Genomic DNA, 26,245 nt, shown 5'->3' on the forward strand with positions numbered 1-26,245 from the left:
AAAAAAAAAAAAAAACATAAAAAGGGCAGATGTAAATTTTGGTAAAACTGACCACTAATTCTGACATCTCACAAGTGCAAGTTAATATTAAACATGCAAAGTAAAATCAGTTCGTTCACAATTACACCTGGAACAGATTTTTGCATACTTTTGGCAATTGTACATCAAATTTTTGCCTATAACTCTATCAGCAATTTCTTCGTAGAATTGTTTGTGCTTTTTTGCATGTAATGGTATATTATATGTGCATATGTACATATATTTGTATGTACATTTTTGTACTTAATTGTTTGTACAATTTCTGTTTACAATTTTTGTGCTTTATTTGCACATAACTGTACATACAGTTGTAGCATGTATATGCATGTACAATTTTGAATGCAACTGCACATATTTTCTGCATCTATACATGCACTTTGAGTGTACAATAGTTTGTGTATTGTTTGTATTTAATTGTACAGAGTTTTCTTATGTAATTTCATGTACCACATCGATGTAGATACTGTTTTTGAATGTAACTGAACATACAATTTCTGTGAACAATTAATTAGGCTTTTTAAATAGAAATGTACAAAATGTTTTTGAATATAATTGTAAGTGCAATTTTGCATAAAGTTGTACATAATTTAACCGTGAATACTAACTGAATTGCATGTACATTTTTACAATTTTTACAATTCTGTTTAACAGAATAAAATTTCTGTGTAACAACAATTTTGCACGCAGTTTTGTTAAATTTTGTGTATAATTGTACATACTTTTTCTGAACAGTTTTTTGTGCAATTATATTACTTTCATGAACTTTTTTTATTTATATAATTCATTTAAAATTATAAAATCAAACATAAACATGACTGATATTTCATACCGATCACAAATCATTTGTCAAAAGTCACAGGCCCAAAAATCCACTTCACCCCTTGTTCACTCAAGATCAGATTTAGCCAGCAATGAGCCACTCCTCTCTCTAAAAGAACACTTGCAGAAGTCCAAAATCATGTCTTCCCTTTTTCAACTAATTTCAGATGAACTCCACAATGAATGAAAAGGTAGATCTCGCTGTAAAACTCCTCGTTTAAATATTCTCCCTTCTGCTTGTCCCCCCTATCCCCCCCCTCTCTCTGGTCTGCTTTATTTTATTCCTGGGTGCAAGCTGAATTTAATAAATATATGCAAATGTGTGCGGCGGAACATGACGAGTTTAAATCAGTCTGCGCTGCTCTTTGAGCGCTGGTGAGATTGAGGCTGAGAGCTGACCCCGGGTTAATCATTTTTCACTTCCCTATCGCATTCAATTCTGCTGCTGCCAGTGTACGTGTGTGTGCGTGTGCTTGGGCGTATGCATGCGACTAGGTGTGGGTCTAAGTGAGTGTGTGCATCCCTGTGTGTGTTTGTGTGTGTATTATTAATAAAGAGGGAGGCAAGTCATGTTTTTTGAACAAATCAGTGAAGATAAAGTCTTTCATTTATCTTATCACAGATGAATCTTAAACAGTAAATAAGGAATTTTAGTGGGAGAAAATATTCTTCCTCGCACATATTTACTCAGCACTAAAACAATCACCTCATGACCTGTTGCTCTCACCTTTCTTTCTCTCTTCATCACGCTATTTTCCTCATCCTCCAGAAAGCAAAAACTTAAAAATGCAAAGCTTCTGGACATCTTCAGCCTTCTGTTTTATGCCCTTCTAAGTTCTCACCATTTCTTTAAAGCATTTGCAAACATTTTTTAAATGTCCTTTATTTTCTAGTCTTGTGCTGTTCACTACAATTTTAGCAAATATACTACAAATATATTTTTCTACAACTGGTAACAGAGATCAGCCATGCATTATTCCATAAATTCATATATTTGTTTATCCTATTCAGATATGTATTTTTTGTATTTATGAATTAAACACAAAATGGAGTTCAAAAGTCTGTGGCCACACTGAAATTCTGTAATTCAAAATGTAATGTAGGATTTTTTAATAAATAGGATTTTCACTTACAAATGTATGACACTGATCATTTGGCAAACCAAATACTCAGATGCAGCAAATTAATTTAAATTTAAATTCATGTACATTTTTAAAACTTAATTTTTCACTCAAGAAGTCATGAGCTTATAACACTTCAGTTAAAATGTTTGAGGTCAGTAATAGTTTTCAAAAAAAAAAAAAAATCAGCAGAACTGTTTTCATAAATGTTAAGAAAATAACTGAATGCATCAGTGTAATTTGTAATAAAAAAAGTTTACTAAATTAGAAAAAATGCTTAAAAAAAATAACATTTTCACTAGTGGGCTCCTAGCTTTTGGACAACACACTGATCTCACACACTATATAATCAACTATACATAAGAAAAGAGTGGCCTACATCTGTACCTCAAAAATGAGCACAATAAATGATGCCCCTGCATGCTAAAGAGTTTAAGCTTCCAGAGTTTATGGCCCACTGGAGAGGTCAAAAGTCAATCTACTGTATAATGCTTTGTTCACTCCACTGTAGCTCCTCCATCAATAGGAAGAGAAAGGTAGAAAATGAAGGAAAACCAGGATCTGAAACCTTGATTCTCATGGAAGATATTCTTTCATTCTATTGTTACAATGCATCATAATAAAGATAAAAAGTGAACCTTGAAAATGTACATTTGCATGTTCACTCTCTCACAGTATGTTGTCCACATTTACACAGAGCTCTGGGATAGCACACCCCCTCATCCTGTCGTCAGGCATGTCTGTGGCCGCCTAACTGATCTAAGTTCTAATCAAACATCATTTAGTCTGCATCTCACCCCATCCCCACGGGAACAACCACCCCAGTGACGGTCGCCAGGCAACCGCCCTCTCATTTCTGAAGTGTCAGTTTGCATTATTGTCTTCACGCTCTCTAGTGATACCCAGAGTCTTGCACAGACACAGACTTCTACATGGAGACGCACACATGTACCTACAGTCACATACTCAAAAGTGCTTCTTAACGTTTTCAAAACACAATCTGCAATCATTTTGATTATTTTTGTTGTAAAAATATATTGTGTTTTGATACACATACCCATCCATAAGAATTCATTGCACTATTGTCAGAAAGTGGTGTCACAAACTGCTGTCAGAAAATGTAACCCTCGAAAACTAATTGTGTTCACCTGCCAAAGTAAATATTTGGCACTGATCTGCAATAGATTATACAGCGTGAAGACCAAAAAGAGAGGAGAATTCACAAACATAAAGAATAATGGTAGCACTTTATTTTACAGTCATGTTCCTCATGTACATACTATGTACTTATTATAGTAATTACAATAACTATGTAATAACTAGGTACTAACCCTGAACCTACCCCTAAACCTAACCCTACCCCATGTAGTTACCATGTGTTACCAGAACTTTCTTAGATAAATACACTGTAAGTACTCTATAAGTACATGTTACACGTACTGTAAAATAAAGTGCAACCAGAATAATGTATATGAAACACACGCATACTTATATGCTGAGTATGTAAAACTGAAGTGTCATATTTGTTTTTATTCAGATTTGAATGTTTTAGCAGTCTCTTATGCTCACTAAGGCTGCATTTATTTGATCAAAAATCCAGTTAAACAATTATACTGTAAAATATTATTGCAATTTAAAGAACTGATTTCTATAAATCTAATTTATTCCTGTGAGGCAAATAAAATTTTCACCAGCAATTACTCCAGTATGCAAAAAGCATTCTAATATCTTGATTTATAACTTTGTTTACAAATAACTATTTCATATTTTCGCATGTGTAAACAGTGGGCAGACTGATGTATATATATATATATATATATATATATATATATATATATATATATAATATATATTATAATTATTTCTGAATATTTGTTTTTTCCTCCTTTAGTTTTATGTACTATGTATACTATTATACTATTTATTAATATTTTGAATGAGATTTGTATATGTATTTATTTTCAGTTGTATTGTAAATTTTAATTGACGTTGTAGTACTTTTATGTGCTTTTATTAATTTCTTTTTATTACTATACAGCTGTAATCTGTTTCAATCAGTTTTAGTTTTAGTAGTCTTAGTACTTAAACTTAATTACTTATGCTAGTTGCCAAGGCAGCATTTCTAATTTAAATAATAAGTTGGAGTTATGCATCAAATATTAATGTTTGATTATGCATAAACAACCGAAAATAATTTTTGCTACATTTCACAAAACAAAATTGTGTAACCAATGGTTTAAACTAGTACAATAACCTAGCAACCAACCAAGCAACACCCCAGCAATTACTGAGCAAACATCCACAACAACATAGCATTACTCTTGCACATTTTCCATTTTCTAGTTAAATTGTAGTTGTTGTTTTTTTCCACTTTTCATGGCAAAGCAAATTTGAATATATACTGTATGCTGTAGAAATGCATTGCTTGTGGGAGGAGAAGTAAGGATATGCATGTAATATGCGAGAAACATCTCACTTTTAGCATTTTACAGAAACATTTCCCATCATATCTCTCACGCTGTCTGTGAGTGCCTCCATCAATCAAATATTTGTCCGTCTATTGCTAAAAGTTTATTTCAGAAGTGTGTGTCATTTCTGCCTGGATTCGTGGCTTCCTTTAGCTGTCACTCTTTCTGCTCTCCACCGACTCCCTCAATTTAACTAACACCAGACTGATGAGAGCTTGTCCTTGTACAGAAGTTTTTGCATTAGAGAATAGACAAATCTGTATTAAAATAATGATCTAGATTTATTCAACAAAAAAAAACAAAAAAAAAAAAATCATGTGTGATGTGAGAAGGCTACTGACAAACCAGATAAATCTATAAATTAATGACATGTTGTCTCAGCTAGCTTACAGTTTATGGAGCAGCCGTCTCATAATATCAATACCACAATGTGAGGAGACTCGCATCTGCAAGGGTGACAAAATTTGCTGTGAGTTGTTCACTAGGTTTCGAGGGAACAGTAATTCTTTGTAACACATGGCCTCCATGCACCTCTAAAGTGTTGACAGATGAGACAACACATATGTTGTGTAGTCTTATATTCATGTAAGTGTATTTTTTGTGGTTTATGATGTGTGTGTGTCTGTGTTTTTTGTGCGTGTGAATACAGTGCCAGGTAGAAGAGAGAAGTGAGCTGAATGCATTAGCACCGAGCGAGCAAGGCTGAGAATATTGTCATAGTAAATATGATTCATAAAGAATGTAGTGGCTTAACAGCCGAGCGCTAGGTGGGAACACGTCAAAGAGGCGCACCCAATTACCGCACTCTTAGAGTGAGGCAGCTGTTCATTTTTTAGGACTCTGGATATGTGTTAGATGTACCAGTTAATTTCCTGGCTATCGAAATTCAAACCCTGGGATATCATGTTCCTATTTTGCTTGTTTGTTGCATAATTTTCTTTTCTCTCGGCAAGTCAAATGTTTGGGATTTAGAGATAATTGAGCAATATTTCTACGGACTTTTCTTAAAGTTAATGAGTTCTGAAGGATCGTGTGACATTGAAGACAGTAATGGCAGCTGAAATTTAGCATTGCCATTACAGGAAATAGAAAACAATTCTTTTAAATTGCAATAATATTTCACTATATAACTGGTTTTATTGCATTTTTTTTTTTCAAAACATGTTTACAGTTAATGATGAAGTCTGCTTTGACACTTGTGTGACCTTTAGTTGAACTGACTTCATACATCCACTAGAACTCACCTTGATGCCAGTTACTTGAAAGTAATAAAAAGTTAGTTCTGAGGAAAGGTCTAGCATCGCATGACACTTAGTTTCATATTTTGCATCTGATGTAAAGAAATTCATACATTTAAGTGTGACCCAAGTGTCCTTTTTGGGAACCACAGTTTTTAAAGTAATTTTATGTGACATTAATAGTTCAAGGAAAAATGCAACAGATTGAATAGCAAATTTGTTAACCACCTGTATTGTGTGTTTGGACCTGTTCTGTTCTGAGGTTATCTGCATTACCATGAGGATGCTCATTAAATACCACCTATTAATGTAGATGTCTACACACCTGTGTACATGTATATGAAAACTGTTTTTATAGAGTTGTGCACAGATATATTAAGTTGCATACAAACGCACATACACATGTAAGCCGACACAAGGGGGACATGTGCAGATGGCATGCAGGGTGTATTGAGAGGGTACAGAAGGTGCAAACATATGGTGTGTGACAGAGAGCAAAGTCACCGAAACCTCCAGCTTCAAAAGACGTTTGATGCCCAGCACTGCACTTTGATGCCAGGTACAGCTGCTCTTTTGTATTGGGCCAGGTCCACCTCGGCTGATTCTCTGGTAATGAGTGTAGAGTGGAGTTTGGCCTGTCCTGGGACCAGAGTGAATAAAAGTTCTGTTTAGTGTCCACTTAGCAAACAACTAGAGCAACTTGCTAATTCCAGGCTGAAACACCCCGTGTTATAACGTGACTCTCTCGAATATATATATATATTACATAGGGATGTACAATATTAGATTTTTGTCGATATCCGATATGCTGATATTTTTTTTTTTAATCATTTTGGCCGATAACTATTTCCTTTTGTTTTGACAAAGACCAAGTCTCTCCTGTGCAGAAATTAATAACTTTTTTTTTTTCATTTTGGTTAGCTTTGAGCAAAAACTATTCATTAGAACTAAAAAACTTTACTAATGTGAGTACATTAAAAGGTTTGCTTTTTTTCTTTCTTTCTTTCGACAGATGCAGTTGAATAATAATTAAAGAAATAATAACAATAAAAATGATTTCGCACACTGGACGCATCATTCTTCTTTGATTAACTGCCGTGATGCAAAACATTCAGGTCACAGAACCCTTGAATGACCACACAGCAGACGTATCGCTAGCACACCCTGAGCACATGCGAGTTATTCATCTTATTCATCTTATGAAATGCTATTTCATGCATACTGAGTTTTTTACACTGTTAAAGAGTTGGATTCCCATGCTAAACATGGACAAAGTTTCAAAAATTAAGTTGTACGTTTGAAGGAGTATTTTTGTTCCCAAAATACTCCTTCCGGTTTGTCACAAGTTTCGGAAAGTTTTTTTTTGAGTATGGCTCTGTGTGACGTTAGATGGAGCGGAATTTCCTTATATGGGTCCTAAGGCACTTCTGCCGGAAGAGCGCGCGCTCCCGTATAGCGAGGCTGAGCAGCACAGACATTTCACTGATCAGAGCGATTCACTGATCAGAGCGAGAGCGTCGTGAAAAGTCACAAAAGAAGTGTGTTTTTGGTTGCCAGGGCAAGACAACCCTGCACAGATTACCAAAAAAACAGCATTAAGGGACCAGTGGATTGAGTTTATTTTTACAGAGCATCAACGGAGTTGTGCAAGTGTTTGTGTAGATGCATTTCGAAGATGCTTGTTTTACAAACAAGGCCCAGTTTGACGACGGATTTGCGTATCGTTTATTTCTTAAGGATGAAGTACAGTAATCCCAACGAAAAAGGGTCACGATTGTGTGTTGGAACCGCAGGCGGTGAGTAAAACTGCTTCAAATATCTCTGCCTCCTTGTTAGTGCGTCCGCCTCCTATGCCGGAGACCCGGGTTCGAGCCCCGCTCAGAGCGAGTCGTTGCTGCTGCTGCTCTCGTTTAGTTTCAGCCTCGGGATCTGATTCTGGATCATAAATAAAAGGCTGAATCTGACTGTTAGCCATGGTTTGTTTTGGATGATGTTTTTTTTTTCCTCACGGTAATGTCACAACTTCCAAACGCTCTCAATGCAAAAGCCTACTGGCGCTCGTGATTCTTTAGCTCCGCCCACAAGTCACGCCTCCAGCCGGTCGTGTTTTTCCGGGAAAAATCGGTACAGACTATCTTTCTCTTATGAATATAATAAAACTAAAGACTTTTTGGAGTTATGAAGGATGCAGTACTACTCTATAGGCACTCAAGATTAACAGGATATTGAGTGAAAACTAGCATTTCACCCCCCCCTTTAAAGAATGAACCTACTATTAACACGATTGTGTAGATTTATTTATTTTTTTCTATCAAAGATGCATAACATTTAACTGGCAATAGTGTCAAAAATGTTGTTGACATTTACAGTTTATAATTTGTTGGGAGCATGCATGCCAAAATATAACTATTTAAAGATAATATAACACATAAACAAAAACAAACCAAAGCAACATATAATTGAGTCACAATAGTCCCTGGACAGCCATCTCAACAACCATTTACACACTAGTCTATAACAACCCCGACAAAACATCCACATCTATTGTGAATAGGCAGTTAAAGGACCCCTCTGCAACCCCCCTTTCACTCATCAGGGCCTGTCCCAGCCCAAAAGGTTAATATTTGAAGGTGGATGGCCATAAATATGAAGAGAAGGACTTTTAATTAAATAAGCACTTCTTAAATGCTCTCTGGGGCAGCACTGCTTTTGTTTAAAGATGATTGATTGACTGCTATCTCTCCAGGCTAAGTCGTTTGTTTCCCCTCTGCTTCCCTCCTCCCTCTTTTCCTTTTCTCTCTCTCTATCGCTCCGTGTCCGATACCTCTCCACCCTCCTCTCTCACTCTCATTCAGTCATTTACGAGGCCAATATTTCTCCTCACCCATGACACAATAATGAGCTCATTCTGCACCCGGTGGCCACGCCCCATCCCTTTTCCCAGGAGGCCGCGGGGCAGGGTGCCCTGTTAAACATGAACTCAATCTAACACCCCTGGAAGTGCTGAGTTATTTATTTTTCAGGAGGCCATAGAGCGGTCAAATGAAGCATTATGATGTTATTGTCCACCACAGACCTGATAAACAGGGTAAACAGACTCTCTCGCCTATCTCTCAAATACACATTGAACATTATGCAGGAAGGGCTTTATGTATAACAATTTAATCTGAAATATTGGACACCATAATTTTTTCATTTATTTCTCCTCCCTTTTCCTTTGTCGTTCTCCTATTTCTCTAAGAGTTCATGAAAACCATATTAAGGAGTTAGAATGTAGGCCACATTGTCACTTCTGTTATGAACTGTTACCGTTGATACAGATTTAATGTATTTATGTATGTCACTGTCATTATAGGTTATAGTCATGCATACCACCTTTTTCTGAACAAATTTCACCCGTCTGATGATGCTTTACTGGTGTTTCTAGTAAAATAAACATATTTTTCAGAGCTGATAATATAATGTTAAATCTATGGAAATGTTTTTAAAAAGCATGTCTCCATAGTTTCAACACCTTACAGTGTCACAATGACACATTTGTTTTCTCTTTTTTTTTTTTTGTCCCTTCATGTTTCTTACAACAGATTCGTCTAGATGTAAGCTTCTTGAAATATTCGATTGCCATACATTGTATTTTAAGTAGTAAAAGAGCCATAATCTGACATGAACAGATTCAGTAGCACACATTGTAGTTGCAAACAAACACTTGCTTGCATCACTAGTGTCACACTTCCTGCATTCAAATATGTATACTTTTAAATCCCATACTGTCTGAGAAGGTACTACATTTCAATCTGAACTTATTTCACAACCGTTTAAAAAGGTTCATAGTATGAATTATAGTATATAATTCTATATAGTGTATGTTCCATGTAGTATGAGTATGGTGAATTAAATTTGTATGTACTTTTCGACCAAATGTTTTTAGAATACTATGAATTTGGGCATACTACTCTTATGGCGTAATGTTTTTCTAAATTTAACCATCCATGTCGTGGCATCACAATTTTGTTTCCTTCCTGTTTTTTTTTTCCTTGCCCTTTTGCTTTACTGCTTTCCAGCTTCCTAACATTAATCTTTCTTTCCGTTCAGTATCCCGATCACTTTTCCTCTCCCTTCTCCTGCCCTTTTCTTCCCCTCCTCTTTCTCTTTCTCTCTCTAACATCGGGCTGATAAGGTCTGATGATTTCTAGCTACTCTAGTGCCAGCGACAGGGGACTTCCTGCCGGCTACAGCCCAGGGGCCCAGTGACACAGTACCTGGATTGTGGGAGCTCTGATTTTTTCCCTTGTTTTTTTTCCTTTCTGCTGGCTTCTCACACAGGGTCCTGGTTTCTGTGTTGTATGCTGAGTGTGGGTTTCTCTAGAGTGAAAAAAAAGGGATCTCAGGAAGTCCTAGGCCGAATCAGAGCACCACGCTTCATCTTCTTCATCTCACATCTCTGCCGCAGAACTACAGCCGCTCTGGGGCTGTAGATCACAGACAAGCTGCCTGCTGCTCCAGTAAGATACAGCTTACCGTTTCAGATTGAATTTATAAGGCCTGTCTGATGCTGTAGCCTTTCTGATCTGATGCAAAAGTATGTTTTTTGTGAGAGGACAAACTGTAAGATAGATAGAAAAATGGATAGATGATAGAACAGAGGATTTATAGATGATAGATAGAACGACTATAGATAGGATTGATAGATGAATAGTCAGAACAATAGATAAAGAGAATGATCTATAGATTGAATGATAAATTTAACAATAGATCGAATGATAGACAGAATGATAGATTATGGATAGAACTAAAGCTATATAGACAGACTGATAGATGGATAGCTAGAATGCTAGAATAATAGATGTTAGAATGCTAGATGAACATACATCTACAATAACAACAAAAATATACAGAAAATGATAGGAAGAATGATAGATGGACAGATAAGACTATATAATGATAGAAGATAGAACAATAGACATATGGATAGACAAGCAGATGGACAGATAGATGATAGATAGAAGGATGGATAGGTTGAACAATAGAATGCTAGAACGGCAGAAAAATGGAGTGATACTTGCAGATTGATGGATGGATGCAAGAAGTCAGCACAGCTTAAGAGGGAAAGGGAACAGGAAGTTGGCAGATTTGTCAGGTGGGCGGCTCAGTCAGTGCTGAGAGGACACACCTTGATAACATGGAGAAAGACTGATAGAGGAGACTGAATGAGGACACACACAGGTTAAGAGAGAGAGCGAGAGAGAGAAGCACCAGGCTGTCAGGTGGAGAGAGAGAGAAGGATGTAGAGGGAGGGGGTGGGGGTGCGGGTGGGGGGGTTGAGTTTGGGGAGTGGACAGCCGGGCTGGCAGGCAGGCAGGCAGGCCCATTAAAAATTCAGCAGCAGGGAACAGGCCAGGGATTCACAGTAATTAGATGACAAAACGGCAGGCTCGCTGGAGATGAGAGAGAGAAGGGTCACACACAATGCCTCCACCGCGGGGTAATTTGTAAGTGTCAATCACTACCAAGCCACAGAACGAGAGAGCGAAAAAGAGGGAGGGAAGACAAGGGAGGGAAAAGATGCAACGGAGGGAAAAGGGTGAAAGCAGAGGAGAGAGGAGTACAGAGCTGAGGAGAGAAACAGGAAGCGGATCGGTTTGATTCATGAACAAACCATTCGAATCAGTTCGGTCAAATGAATCTTTCTTTGTTTGTTTCCAGCAAAGGATAAAAAAGAAAGGTCATTTTTACTTCTTATTTCACAATTCAGAGAAGAAAAGTCAAAATTGTAGGATATAAACATAATTGTGAGAAAAAAAATGAGTGGAATTGGAATTGCAATAATTAAATTCTGTTTTCATAGAATTGCAAGAAAAACGTCCAAATTGAATTTTTTTTTTTTTTTCATGCTGGAAACAGGCTTCAGTAGAATCAACTGAATGAGATTACATGACGATAAAGAAATTATGCTTATTTTTGCATGGAAAAAAACTATTTGAATACTATTATTTATATATTAATATGTAAATAAATAACGCTAATTTGCTGTATTGAAATGAAAGCAAACAGAAGCAAGAGCAGGGGAAATGAGGTAATAAAAAGAGGAGAGGTTTTTTTGAGTCTTCTGTAAAGTATAAGCAAATTAGAAAACAAAAAGAAGCACCCAGAGTCACTGATACAATAATCCTGGGGTGACTGTATGAGGGCAGCTTTTAGAAATGCATTCAGGAACCGCCAAGAGGAGGCCACTGCCCTGTGATCTACTGGAGTCTCAAGGCCACCACAAGTGCATGTCGTGATTCAGGAGTGGCCTTCAGAATTTAGTTTATGTGTTGATTTCAGGTCAGTATGGGGGTCACGGCTAGAGGCACCTCAAGCGAAACACTGCATGGCAAACCAACACTTTTTTCTTTGGTAGCACCTGTGCTTTGCCAAGGTGGTTAAAACCGGACTGGAACCTACAGTAGTCTGACTCTGTTGCATATTCAGTTTGGAAGAAAGATTTTTGAAAAAAGTGAGTAGTGACTGGTTAGAAGGAGAGGTCATGGGATCACTACTTCCTTATTATTCACTGGTTTTGTGTGTGAGAATTCGAAGAAGTGTGAGAGGTTTAGTGAGGGAAGGTATAGGTCAGGGAGACAGGGCTGACTGGCATGTTTCTCGCTGCAAAGACACGAGCTCTATTCATTCAGACTCAAAGAACAGCAACACCAGCACAATGAAGCAGGCATGTTAGCATATCTCTACTGACACAGTGCCTCTCGCCATCACACACGCATACACACCAATTCTCAAACATACACACACTGTAGGGTTCTTTTTCTTTGTAGATAAACAGGGATTTACTGATTACACAAACACATACTATACACACAGTACAGAACAGCACAGCACAGGAAAACAATGAGAATTGTGATATGATCCGCGTTATTCTTTGTCATTTGTGTTCTCACAACTATAACTGACAATAAACTTTTCATATTTCATTTAATAAATAAATGTAATTCAATATCAGCTATTTTGCATGCACCAGTTCATCATTTTAAAATACTAATGCCTATAGAATATTAATATATATACATACACTTAATAAGTCATTATGTTTATACTTAACAGCCTCATAGAGCTATACATTTCAAATATGTTATGAGGAAAAATATCATTTTGAAACAAAGAAGGAAAAAAAAAGAAAAGAAACTGCGGTAATATTTGCTCGTTTTAAGCCTTTTTTTTTTTTTGCACTGAACTTTGACCAACATTAATTCAACCCCAAAAACATTTTGAGAGGGTTGGCATAAAACACACACACACACATTTTTATATATATATATATATATATATATATATATATATATATATATATATATATATATATATATATATATATATATATATATATATATATATAAATGTGTGTGTGTGTGTGTTTTATTGCAGAACAGCAAAAGAGAAGCAACCATGATTTACTTGGTTTTCTGTTCAAATTAGCCTATATGTGAATGCAGAAAAAGTATGCATATGAGATGGCGTTGTAATGTGTCACAGTACTTTTAATGTCAATAAATGATTGGTGTGTTAAAAAGTTGAAACTGCATATTTTAGATTATGGTTAATACTTTCAGAATGTGTTGACCACTAATCTGAATATTGCTGTCTGTGGCATGGTGATTTGGGATTGAGGTGGCAAAATATGAACTCTTTTAGCATTAAACCATTAAACTGTTAAGTCCTGAATTCTGTATGTGATCTCAGCAGATATGAAAGATATATTCAAAACCATCCCTTTTCATTTTTCCCACGCAATGCATTAGATTTGCATCTCAGTCTGCATAAACAACACTACAGGTGTAATCAGCGTTCAGTAAGCTCAGAGGTAATGAGTACACAAGCTTAATTGGATAAATTAAAGCACATCCAGATTTAAAATCAGAAACGCAGCCTAAAAATATAATCAGGACAAAGACAGACTTGCACTCTCACCTGGTTAATGAATGTAAGTCTCTTAACGCAGGGTCTCAAAACACCTTCTAATTTATTTTTTAGTATTTTTTTTTTTATTACTGACTGATTAAATTCCCACATTTCCACCTTGTTTATAAGTTACCTACCCCCGAACCCTCACACTTCACTATTTATTTTTTCTATTCTGTTATTTTAATTGTATATTGAATATGAGGTAACAGAGTGCATTCATTTGAGAAATAAAACATACAGACACGGTAGACTGACACACAGAAAGGTCTGGAGATGCCAAGGTTGTGGATTGGAATCCTAGGAAATCCTCTTTTACCCACATTTGTTATAAAATATATGAAATTGAATAAAGACAATCTTTGCTACATCAGTTGCTTCATCAAACATATTCATGCATCTATTTAAAAAGAAACTCTTTTCAACACAATAACCGCTAAGAAACATAGAAAGCTGCTCAGTCTTTCATGTCCTTGACAAATGGCTTTGAAAGCATTTTCATTGCAACAAACTGGATGTGAATACAGACTGTTAGTCCACAGGTCAAATCAAACCCAATAATGGTGCAATAATGACCAGCTGACTGCTCATTATCCTGCTGATTGCACGGTTAAAGAAATGTATGGACATGAGATAGCAATTTACTTTAAATTGTTTTATCATAAATAAAAAGAGACCTGAAACTAGCCCATGTATGAAAATGTTGTCTGGACCAGCTACACACACACACACACACACACACACACACACACACACACACATATGTCAGTTATCTATATATATGTATATGACCAGAAAATGATGCTACTGTTGACCAATTTGTATCATGTATATATATATATTTATATATATATATATATATATATATATATATATATATATATATATATATATATATATATTTTTTTTTTTTTTTAAAGCAGAAGCAATAATTGAGCACATTTAGACTGTGAGTACATATATTAGACATTTGTCAACAGTGTCTTTGAATAAAAAGGAAAGAAAAAAAGAGAGCGTATGAGTATGGAATTGAAATCTTTAAATCACTGTTTAATAAAATAGTCTAAATGCAGTTTACTCAGTCTTGGTATGAAACTGCTATTTTGTGACACATCTAAAGGATGATTCTCAAAAGTGCTTAGATCTCAATACGTCCTTTTAATATGTGTTGATTGTCACTCTGGCACTATATATGTGGGTAGTTTAAATGAAATACTTGAATACAACATCTTAAACTATTTTAAACAGCATTTTAATAATTATTTTATAACTATTATGCATACAGCTTATGACCTTCTATTAATTGAAAGACTACATATTCACTTTTAAAAATCCATTGGTTGCATCGCAGGACTATTTAAAACTGATAAAGACGAATAAAAACACGAAACCCCTTGACAGGCACAGTTTTCTTTACTCTGCTGACATACTTCCTACTGAAACAGAAGATTTGGACAGAACACATTTATTCTGGACTTTTATTTTTTTATAAAAATGTTAGATCACAAAAAAATATGCTAGAACACAGCTATTAATCATGAATCACTTGCAAGCTGGTTAAAGGTACTATTAGAAGAACATTTTCAGATAGACCTTTTAGTGCAGGACAAGTCATCAATATATTCATGGATCACATAAACAGTACTGTACAAAAGCTTAAAGTCAGTAAGATTATTATTATTATTTTTAAATAGTACAAAATTAATCGAAAGTAACACTAAATATTTTTATATTGTTACAAAAAAACACCATTTAAATAAATGCTATTCTTTTGAACTTTTATTAAAGAATCATGCAAAAGAAGACTCACATATTCCCCCCCAAAAATAAGAAGAACACCGTTTTAGGAGGACATTTCAAAATAATTATAAATGTTACTTCAGCACCAAATCAGCCTATTTGAATTATTATTTTTTTTCACCTTTATGATGACATGACATATCAGAGCTGACAGGAAGTGAAGTGGGAGAGAGATGGGGGGCAGGATCAGGAAAGGTCTCCAAGTCAGGATTCAAACTCGGGACGCCCATTGCAAAATGTTCAAAACAGGAATAAATTGAGATATATTCACATAGATATATAGATAAAACAGTCATTTTACTGTTTTTACTGTATTTTTGATCAAATAAATTAGACTTGGTGAGCATAAGAAAAAGCATTAAAAAAAAATCATCCTGTGAATGTTATATTTAGTCAACCATTAGAATTACACTAACATTTACTGAATGACCTCAAAACTGAGAATGGACTAAAAAATATCTTGATTTCAAGGGATAAGCAGTAAAGAAGTGATCAGTTAGATTTGCACTGTATAATATAAATTCATATAGATTTTAACCCAAAATCTATGGTTGATGGAACATGATGACCATCAACCACATGTGTGTGTGTGTGTGTGTGTGTGTGTGTACACGTAAGAGAGAGAGAGAGTTGTGTTAATTGCATTTAATTGTTTAATCTTGATGACTGTATGATCATGTCTGTCCACTCACTGACTCAGAGGACTAGAATTGGAAGGATATTGGATTTCACTAAGTGTGAAGTGATCTGCTAACCTCAGGATCTACTCTAAACAGATGATGGAAACACTGATTTATCCAATTCTCACCTCCACATCCCACCATTCAAGCATCATCAATTCTTAAAAATGAGACTGGATCAAACCAGAACCATGATACGCATGATATTCTCATCAGAAATGAGTCATTAACCGACTGGGGTCTTTTAAATAAACAACTGCTGATACAGTGTCAGTCTATGAAAAATGGAACGAGGGAGGATGAAATAAGACGAGGGAAAGCGAGATGGAGGGAGACTGGCTACACTAACTGTCGAGGCAGTTAATATAAGGTTTTGGAGATAAGGCCTCGCAGACAAACATTGACAAAATCAGGCGTTCCGCCGCAAAGCCGGAGCTGTCAGTCAAACTGAGAGACAGGCCAACAATCAGCACTCGCATTCCGATAAGCACGCCAGAGAGCGTGTGCAGAAACTGCATCTACAGACGACAGTAATGGAGAGGAAGAGTGGAAGGGCACATACAGGAGGAAAGGGAGGAAGAGAGAAAGCACTGATATGCTGAAGTCTACACCATGCAGACTGGTTCAACAAAAAGAAAATGGGGAGAAAATGATGATTAAACTAAAGGAAAAGTGTCTCAGAAAAAAAAGTGAACAGTTCATAACAGATGTTTCTCTTAGTATCTGCGAGACACATGAGTACCTTCATAGGTTTGAATCAAAAGCTGATGGAGGGCTGAAAGCATATGTGTGCGTGCAATATTCAGGGCTCTCGTTAGACCCATCCGTGCCTCATATTCCTCACACTGAGGGGGAGGGGGAGGGAGGTGTGAGCTCAGACTAGTAAAAATAGCACTTCCTCTTCTCAGCCTCAACACCTGGGGAAATGCCAGAAGGTGGATGAGGGTGAGACGGACGAAGCGGCAAAACATATCGAGAGACAAAACAAATCAGCTTTAAGATTTCAAATCAGAGCCTGGTTTCTTTCATTGTGACACAAAACAAATTATAAAAAAAAAATTAAAAAAATTGTCAGTCTTGGCACAGGGATTTTCAGTGACTTTTTCTGATTCATTCACTGAATTAATTTGTTCAAAAATACTGATTCATTCAGAAACGCATGAGTATTGAATCATTGAATCGCTAAACCAAATCAGTTCATTCAAAAACATGGATTCTTATGAAAGCTAAATAAGTTACTCAACCACAACAGAATACTGGCATGATACTCTAACTATTTCTACATATCTTTACATGCCAAAACATTAAGTGTGGTATGCTATATGCTATTCCGAATTCAGACACAGGTTTCATCAGAAATCAGTCTCTGAGTAGTTACCTTTTATGAAAAAATGTATGCTATATGCAGTATTCTATATGGAATTCATCATGTTGTTGTTGTTATGTGACTGCAACTGCATTGCTGACTTTACCTGCATTCACAAACCCTTTCCCAATGTAACTGAAAAATGTCCATACGTCCTCCAGTAAGTAGCAGGTTGTCTGTTTTTTTTTTTTTTTTGACTACTTTTTTATAAATACTGTGACAAACTCAGTTTAATTCAGACAAACTCTTTTCACATTTTTTGTATCTGCTATATAGTAGTGAAGTATGCCGATTTGATACAGCCACAGTTATTATTAGTGAATCTTAAATCATTCAGGCCACTGAATCAATTTTATTAAAAACCTCTGATTCAATTTAGGACTAAAAAGCTGTTGAGTGTTGCTTGTGCTTCGTTTTGAAATATTTTTGTCGGCACAGCGAATAAATCCAATCAATTTCTCATAAAAAATAAATAAATAGTTTCACACAGGCGTGCTATTGGTAGGAATATAAAATACATTTATATGCAGTGTTCATGAAAGAACCATGGAGCAAAGTTAAGTGATTTTGTCATCGAATGCAATGATGGGCTCAATCTATCTTCGTGTTGTTTTTTGGACAGCTGACTTTTCTTGAATCATTATTAAACAACTGCTGCAAATAGAGCTGGAAAAAGCCTGTTTTCGTAAACTGTGTAAATAACACTGTGTTACAAGAGGAGATCTATTCACTAGAGTCATTATTTGGTGAACACATGGAGTACTTTTGATTAGTTTGTGTGCTCAGAGATACAGCGAGCACAATATTGTTTCATAGTATTCAAACTGAGAGGATGAAGTCTTGTACATTAAATACGTTTGTTTGATAAGGATGTCAGCTAGATATTAAAAAGGATGGCTAGTTTCATTTTTATTTACTGTGTGAGAGTACAGACAAGCCTACAGTTCTTCGTTGCTCATTCACACTTAAATATTGTGACAAATGTATTTTCCAGTGTATATATATAAAAGTGTTTTATGATTAGCTAGTGGTTTAACAGTTTTGTTCATTGGCATTATAGTATAATGAATGTTAAGTTATAAGCCTTGACTTATGATATATTTTAAGAGCTCTCGTCTCTGAATGAATTATCACTGTCACCACTATGGAAGCATACAGGCCCATGAATAAACATGCAAATAAACAATGAAAATTACCATAAATCTGCCCTGCTAATGACTAAGGTTAAGTCAAACTCTCAAAAATAGAAACAAACAGTCAAGCAAACAAATATGTTCACAGCCGTGGAAGCATGCTGGCTGACGGGCCATTCCCTCTCCACGCTGCCAAAGATGTTCACACATAGAAGTATGATGCCACAGGCAGGGCATATGTGGAAGGGGGAAATGAGGTACAACCATCTCAGCACCCGAGCGCTAAAGTGCCAATAGAGACACACTGCCCCCTATTGGCGACTTGGGAACGCGCAGGTTACCACCCAAACAAGAGTCACCCGTTTTTTTTTGTTTTTTTTTTAGTTTGTACAGTAGAGAATTGAGCATATAGGTTTGAGTTATTAAATATGTCTTACAATGAAATATTCCAGGTTAGTGAAAAAAAGCTAGAATTTATTTTTTTTTTTTTTGCACTGGTAATCTTCACCAGGACAAATTATGTAAACAATTCAAACCGAAAATACAAATTTTTTTTACATTTTTAAATATTTAATAAAAACTGTAATTAAATATGCTTTTCATTTCTATTTTTTAATGTATTTATTTAGTGGTCACAGTTTTGTTTCACAGTTAAAAGTTCATTCATGTATTTAACCCAAAATACCCAAAAAATCAGTATTTTCTCCACTCTGAAAAGTTTTATTCCTCAAGAACTTTAGACAAATGTTCAAAATGATCTGCACTCATTTCAAATGAATAACTAATCATATCAGTAGCCTAAAAATGGTCCCTTCATGCTGCCACTCTGAGATCACGACTGACTGTTTCCACCAGTTCCACCAAGACAGGTTTGATAGCTTTCCTGTGCCCAAATCACTTTAAAGTACATCTGAACAAAGCAGACGAGTAAACTTAACAATGTAACATTATATCCATATTGTTTTATGGCAGCAGAGCTCTACAAAAGGGAAGAACCATGGTTTTTTTGTGCAGCTTCAAAACAAAAGGTGTTTTGAATTGATAATTAATGTTTTAAAGCAAATGTGGGGTTACAAAATAGGGAGAGAAGTTAATCTACCTGTAGTCGAAATGTGGCACCTGTCTCCTTCCCTACAGAGACACAAACACACACACATAATTCAGAGTTTGAGTGTGTGAGTGCATAAAGGGTTAAAGAGGGTTCCCGCTGTGCTCTCTGCTTCTGTGTCTCGGCCCATTACACTTGCCGGAGTACAGCAATATGCTGCCATCAATTACAGCCTGGCTGCACTGCCATCAATATAAAGAGCAGGAGAAAGCACCACCACAGCCACATAAACACGACAAACGGCCACATTAAAACCTCCAGCTCACCTCTCTCTCTCTCTCTCTCTCTCTCTCTCTCTCTCTCTCTCTCGAGGTTTGAACCTCTCTCGCCTCATTCCCCGCTCACGCACACACCTATTTTCTTCAGCTAAAGCCCCTCAAGCTCTTTTCTTTTATGTTTTCTTTACAAGTGTATGTCTTTGTCCTCATACCTCTCTGTCAGGCAAACAAAAGCTTTTCTTTTCTACTCCCTTCATGAGCAGCGCTCTGTACTTTACTTATGGCCCATGCTCTTCAAAAATCCAGCAATACCATCGTTATATTGGTATACCATAAATCCCCTCGCAACCCTTCCATCCATCCTGTCATGGTCTGCTCACTGCATACATACTGTATACAGAGAGATCAATACACAATATCTGACCGAGCAGTGACAGACTGGTGTTTGAGAAGCCTGTTTGGACACACACACACTGCCCCAAAATATGATAACCATGGTTTACAAACGCAACTGGCTTCCATTGAAATGTGTCAAATACCAGTTTTCTATATTTCATACATTTTAAGATGTAATTTATTCTTGCGATGGAGAGGCTCAATTTTCAGTATCCATTATTGCAGCCTCTAGTGTCACATGATCCTTTAAAAATTATTCTACACCAGAGTGTGATTTTCCTTTGTAATTATTTGTGAACTTCAGTCATTTCTTAGTGAAAATTGTTTCAAAGAAATGGCAAGCAATGCACAGAATTAAACATTATAAATTTAAGTATAAGTTTTTTGTAAAAATTACTTTTTTTGTAAAAATCAAATGCTTGATTTCATTTAAAAACTAGGAAATTTCTTACCTATATAGAAAACACCCAACACCCCAAACTCTTTATTAGCAAGTTCAAAAGAACATAATTTACTTTAAATATTTTTTTCAATATTGTAGAAGTCTTTACTGTCATTTTTGATCAATTAATAGTTATTGCTTAATATAAGTATTAATTTCTTATTTAAAAAAAACAATGATCCCAACATTATGATGTCAAAATCCTAGAGATGATAATCAATCAAGAATCATCTAACATTCTACAAGAAAAACTAAAAATCAACCTATTTTATATATATATATATATATATATATATATATATATATATATATATATATATATATATATACACACACACATATATATACACACACATATATATACACACACACATATATACACACACACATATATACACACACACACACATATATATATATATATATATATATATATATATATATATATATATATATATATATATATATATATATACACTCACACATACATATACATATATATATTGCAGAATTCCAGTTTATCCAGCACTGATTCTTTGATTCATTTTTCTGTATTTGATCATTTGAACTAGCTTGACATTATGATCAAAAAAGTACATAAAATATGAGACTTGAGTGTTTAGCGTCCTTTGAAAAACATCTTTCTCAAGTTGTTCATTTTGAAACATTTATATATATATATATATATATATATATATTTTATCCCCCTGAAGCAACGTTGTCATTTTCCTTCAGCTCATTATTGAAGAGAAGTTCTTTAACCATTGTGCATGTCTCAATAGCAAGAGGTCTTGCCTTAACCTACAAAGTCAACAAGTTTGAACATATAGTAAAGAGAAAGGAGTGTACAAACACACAAGTGCTTCCATTGACCCTGGCACTTTCTTACATAGTACACCTTCTATAGAGGAAGGCAGTGTATCAAATTCCATTTCGTTCAACATGGAATCTGAAGTATGCTGATCAAGAGTTCACTCCGGTCAGAATGAATGAAGAGAGCAGTCAAAATTCCAGTAACTGCATAATTAAATGCTTATGTCTTAGTTCTCATCGAGAAATTAAACCAGAAACATTAAGACTTTTTAAATCTAAAAAACAACTCTCTCATGTTTTGTTTTATAAAGCATTTATGCATACAAACCTTCCTTCATCAAGTAAAGATTTAAAGTGCAACATACAATAACTGTTTTAAAGACTCCATATTGGAGATGCAATAAAAAGAATGCATAAAAAAAGCACATTTCACATTTGAAAATAATAGAAAATAAAGTCCATATATACATCACAGTCTATAAAGACAATGTTGAGTGTTTTACACAAGCACGGTTTAAGACAGATGTGTTTCACAGCAGCCCCAAGCTGCTGGATTTGAGAAAATGGATGGTATAAAGATAGCAAAAGATTTTCTGTGTTTTCCTCTAATGGTTTTGGTGTGAAAGTGTAAAATAAACCGTGGAAAATATGGCATACTTCAGCTATAGTCTCTCTGGGCTAGATGCAAATTTAATGCAAAGAAGTTTTCAAAGAAACACTGAAGACATCCCGAAGGAGATCCCTAAAACAACTTAACTGTTTTGTTTACAGTGCAAAAGTTTTTGCAGTTTCTACAGGAACCTTCTCCAACAAAAAAAAGCGCTTATTTTCAGCAAGCTTAGTATGTGTTGTTTAATTGACGGAGACCTTCAGTTGGAGGTGAGCTGAGAAGACGAGCTGCTGCTGCCTGAGCTCTTGGCGCTCTTCTGCCCCCTGGTGGCGCTGACCTGCCGTGGCACCCGCTGGCTTGAACCATCTCTTGCAGTTTTCTCCCCCTGCCCTGAACTTGTTTTACTGCGTACTAGATCACACAAATACACACAGAAGGAACGCATGTAAACATGTGAAACATATACATGTGACATGCTCGATCGCTTTGAGACAAAAGACACAATGAAACAATTATTAAATTAAAACACCACTCATTAATGTGGTGTGACAAATCGCTGATGAAGCTTCAGTTCAAACAGCAGCATGTGGGCATGAACTGATCATCTATTCTGCACTAACTATTATTTACAGAGTGCTATAGTGCTGGCCAACATTTTCTGTCGCCTTGAAGAATTTGCTTTTCCCATAGTGTTTTTAAAAGCCTTCATTACGGAGTTAAAAGCCACGAACCAAACCAAGAATATTTTTTTTTTTAAATTGGACAATAAGACAAAGTACAATAATGGGTACGTAATGCCTTTAGTGAGGACTACAATCCATTGTGGATGGCGTAATAGAAATAAAAATGAATACATATTGAACTATTGATTTAAAGATTTTATGTAAGATATTATATCACAATCTGCACATTATATACAAATATTTAAGTATTGTGAGAGTGTAGGAAGACAGATTCATTTGAGGTGCTTCATGGGTGTGGACGGGTGTGATTTTTGTTAAATTTTCTGATTGGTAGAGCTTTCTCTGCAGAATCATGTGCAGTGTAGTTTCTCCACCACGTATTCCAAAAAATAATAATCCAAAATAATAAAAATAATAATTAAGGCGGGATGACAGCTTTAACAGAAGCATATAGCATCGATTAATAATTGTATTCACAGGTTTGTAAAATATCAGTAAATGAGAATAGAAAATGAATGAGATTGAGTATTGCGCTCTATAGCTAAAGGATTCAGAACAATTTACTAAAATGTTTCATTTCTCATGTAACCGTTCAGTGTTTTGATTGCTGGAATAATAAATAAATAAATAAATAAAAAAACTTGTTGGGTAGGGAAACAATTAGAAAAAAGCATATGTATAAAATATATTATTATAAATTTAGCAATTACTATTTTATTTGATATGTAAGATTGAATAAAACTAATTTTGTAATTCAAAATTACAGCAGACAGACACCATATAAATTATTATATTTTGACCTGGTTGAGTAGACATCATAATTACACCATTACAGAACTAAAACTTTTATTCTTTACATAAAAATGCAAAAGTGTGTTTCTATGTCAAAATGACTCAAAATGATGGAGGACGACACATATGAGGGACATTATTTTGATAAGGTTATGTAAAAAAATCAGAGTGATGACGTGATGTGAAGTGATGATTCAAGTGATGAAGTGGCAAACACCATCCATTTATGAAGTTGAGAGTCACATGCAAGCTTTTCAGTGTTGATGGCAGACAGTTTTTTTTCTGGATGCTGGTTTACTGGTGCGTTACGGTGTCACATATGACACACCATTAACAGACATTCATTTACCATGAGAAGCAGAGGACTCTATAGCTGGATGAGCTTCACAGAGTCCATGAGACATATGAAGGAAGCAGATCTGGGGATTTTCACCCCTATTTTCAGAGCACTAAGCCTGGAAAATCGCAGGCACAATCGGCGAGGCATGAGAATGAGAACAGATATACTGCGCTATGAAGCTGAGGCAGGAATTAGTTATGTCAGCATGAGAAATGTACTGCAATAGTTCATGGGAGTGAAGAGAAGACCTTAAACTTGCAAGCATTAGGATAAAAAAAGGATGAGAGAACCAAGCTAAAACAGAGGAGAAGAAGATAAACCTTGAGAGATGGGAGCACTCGTGTCACCCGCACTGTAGACCACTATCTTAGCCCCTCCCCTAGGTGGGCGGGACACAGACGCAGAGGGAGGTGCTACAGTTTTAGTGCTCTTTCCTGAGACCACACCCTCCTCTTCTATAGGAAGTCACACACAGGTTACCAAAAAAAAAAAAAAAAATCTATTTTATTGCAAAATATGAAGAAAGTGATCCAAAGACATTCAGAGTTCAAAAGGACCACCAGAACAGCACAGATGCTGTGATCATCTATTTTCCAACTCAAATCATATGATTCTGTGGTATATCATGCTTAGGTCTGTTCACTCAACTTCTACGTTACATGTGTGGCCCTCACCTCTAGACTCTGAAGGTGCAGTGGCAGTGTGGGACGAAGTGGATGTGTCACCAGTGGATGTTTCAGAGACCTTCTGCCCCGCACACATGGTCTTTAAGGTCTGAAAGACTGCCAGAGGAGCAACGTTCATCTTTAACAGGTCCAATATGATTCTGTAGCAGTGAGATGGACCATTTAAAATTAAGCAACATAAAGATAACTGCTAAGTCAGTAAAGGGGGTTATGCTACAGTGTACTACAGATACAAAATTATATTTTATTAAATTGCTTTTTTGAAAGTGGCAACAGAAGTGGGATTTAAAACAAGTTTTCAATAATAATATTTCACAGCTGTAGTTTTTTAATAATATTTTGAATAAAATATTTTTTTAGATGTTTTTTTCTGTTTTCATTTTAATAAATGGATAACAACTAGACAGCTAAAATAATTTAGCAGTAGGTTCTCAGAGTCGGTGACTGGAAAACTGCTCTGACCGATTCAGACAAATTCAGTCCAATTGATTCATTTAAAAGAATTGACTCAAATGAACGATTCCTTCGAAACAAATCCAATGTTAATTCATGCACTGGTCAATTATGAGCTATTTTGCTTACAGCGCAAAACGGATGCTAACATCCAAAATACACATTAAGGTATTAATTCTATTACTTTACCCCCTTGTGTACTGAGACAGAAATCCTCACTTCAGCAGCACTACACTAAACCTTTCGATTTTATTGATAAAAATATGCGGAATGTTTGCAAATGAACGGATATACAGCTCTAGATTGTGTGGGACTCACTTGAAAACTTCTTGGTCCATGACTATCCCAGCAGCCTGAGTGAGCTCGAACAGCTCAGTCTCCTCCGCATTTAAGACCTTTTTCTTCTTGATGTTGTATTTCTGCACATTCCCGCTGACGGTCACGCTCAGAGATGGGGAGTCCGGGGCTGAAGGCATCGCTGACTGTGACATCTGCGTCATCCAAAAACACATGAAACCACACTGAGAGCAATCATAAAACAAGCAGGAAGAGCTCGCCGATGCTGTAAGTTCCACGGAAAACACTTCCTCTCATGAAATGTATTTAAAGTCAAGTGATACGTGGGGTACACAAACATGTTGTTTAGGATTAAAAAGAAAATTATAAATTTTAATACTCACAATAATGCACCAAATGCAGTAGTAAATTGCCCGCGTCCTTCCTCCGGGTTTGTTGCCGCTTGACAAGGCAAAGCAGCATTACTTACTGCCACCATCTGGTCTGGAGGAGGCGGTTGTCTTCCTCTAGCGGGCGCTTGGAAAACCGATTCTGAATGCTGATATGTAAACTGCATCCCCCAGTCTAATCCCAGAACTATTGTTTATCTCAGTGGATAATGTAATATACAGAATAACAAAAATTTACACATGACATAAAAATAAAATAAATACATTTAAAAAATAATTTATGCTGATAAACCTTCAAACGTTGACAACCCAGCTTATAAAGTTTTTCCCATAACAATTGATTATAGAATGTTTACTTTATGAATCTATAATCAGTAACATGCTTCTGTTAATGCTCAAAG

The 26,245-nt window shown here is 35.8% G+C and overlaps 1 protein-coding gene across 3 annotated transcripts; it reads right to left on the reverse strand.

Moving 5' to 3' along the window:
• Positions 1-21,789: 21,789 nt before the first annotated feature.
• Positions 21,790-26,022, reverse strand: LOC127942131 (mitotic-spindle organizing protein 2). 3 transcript variants are annotated; one of them, XM_052537729.1, is made up of 5 exons: positions 25,839-26,022; positions 25,477-25,649; positions 24,694-24,845; positions 24,340-24,474; positions 21,790-22,615 (listed from the first exon to the last, which is right to left on the reverse strand). In XM_052537729.1, exons 2-5 carry the CDS (start codon positions 25,647-25,649, stop codon positions 22,464-22,466), a joined length of 612 nt encoding a protein of 203 aa, XP_052393689.1. In that variant the 5' UTR covers positions 25,839-26,022; the 3' UTR covers positions 21,790-22,463. The 3 variants fall into 3 exon arrangements, with proteins under 3 accessions (XP_052393689.1, XP_052393688.1, XP_052393690.1); XM_052537728.1 differs by lacking the exon at positions 25,839-26,022 and having other exon boundaries at positions 25,477-25,658; XM_052537730.1 differs by lacking the exons at positions 24,340-24,474; positions 25,839-26,022 and having other exon boundaries at positions 25,477-25,658.
• Positions 26,023-26,245: the final 223 nt, after the last annotated feature.

The sequence above is a fragment of the Carassius gibelio genome, chromosome A21, assembly GCF_023724105.1.
Source record: "Carassius gibelio isolate Cgi1373 ecotype wild population from Czech Republic chromosome A21, carGib1.2-hapl.c, whole genome shotgun sequence".
Classification (NCBI taxonomy): domain Eukaryota; kingdom Metazoa; phylum Chordata; class Actinopteri; order Cypriniformes; family Cyprinidae; genus Carassius; species Carassius gibelio.

Coding starts and splice junctions, on each gene's coding strand:
- LOC127942131 (XM_052537728.1), bottom strand. CDS start 25,658: ATGACGCAGATGTCACAGTCAGCGATGCCTTCAGCCCCGGACTCCCCA. Junction 24,846..25,476: donor ATGGACCAAGAAGTTTTCAA/GTGAGTCCCACA, acceptor TCACTGCTACAG/AATCATATTGGACCTGTTAA. Junction 24,475..24,693: donor TGCACCTTCAGAGTCTAGAG/GTGAGGGCCACA, acceptor GACTTCCTATAG/AAGAGGAGGGTGTGGTCTCA.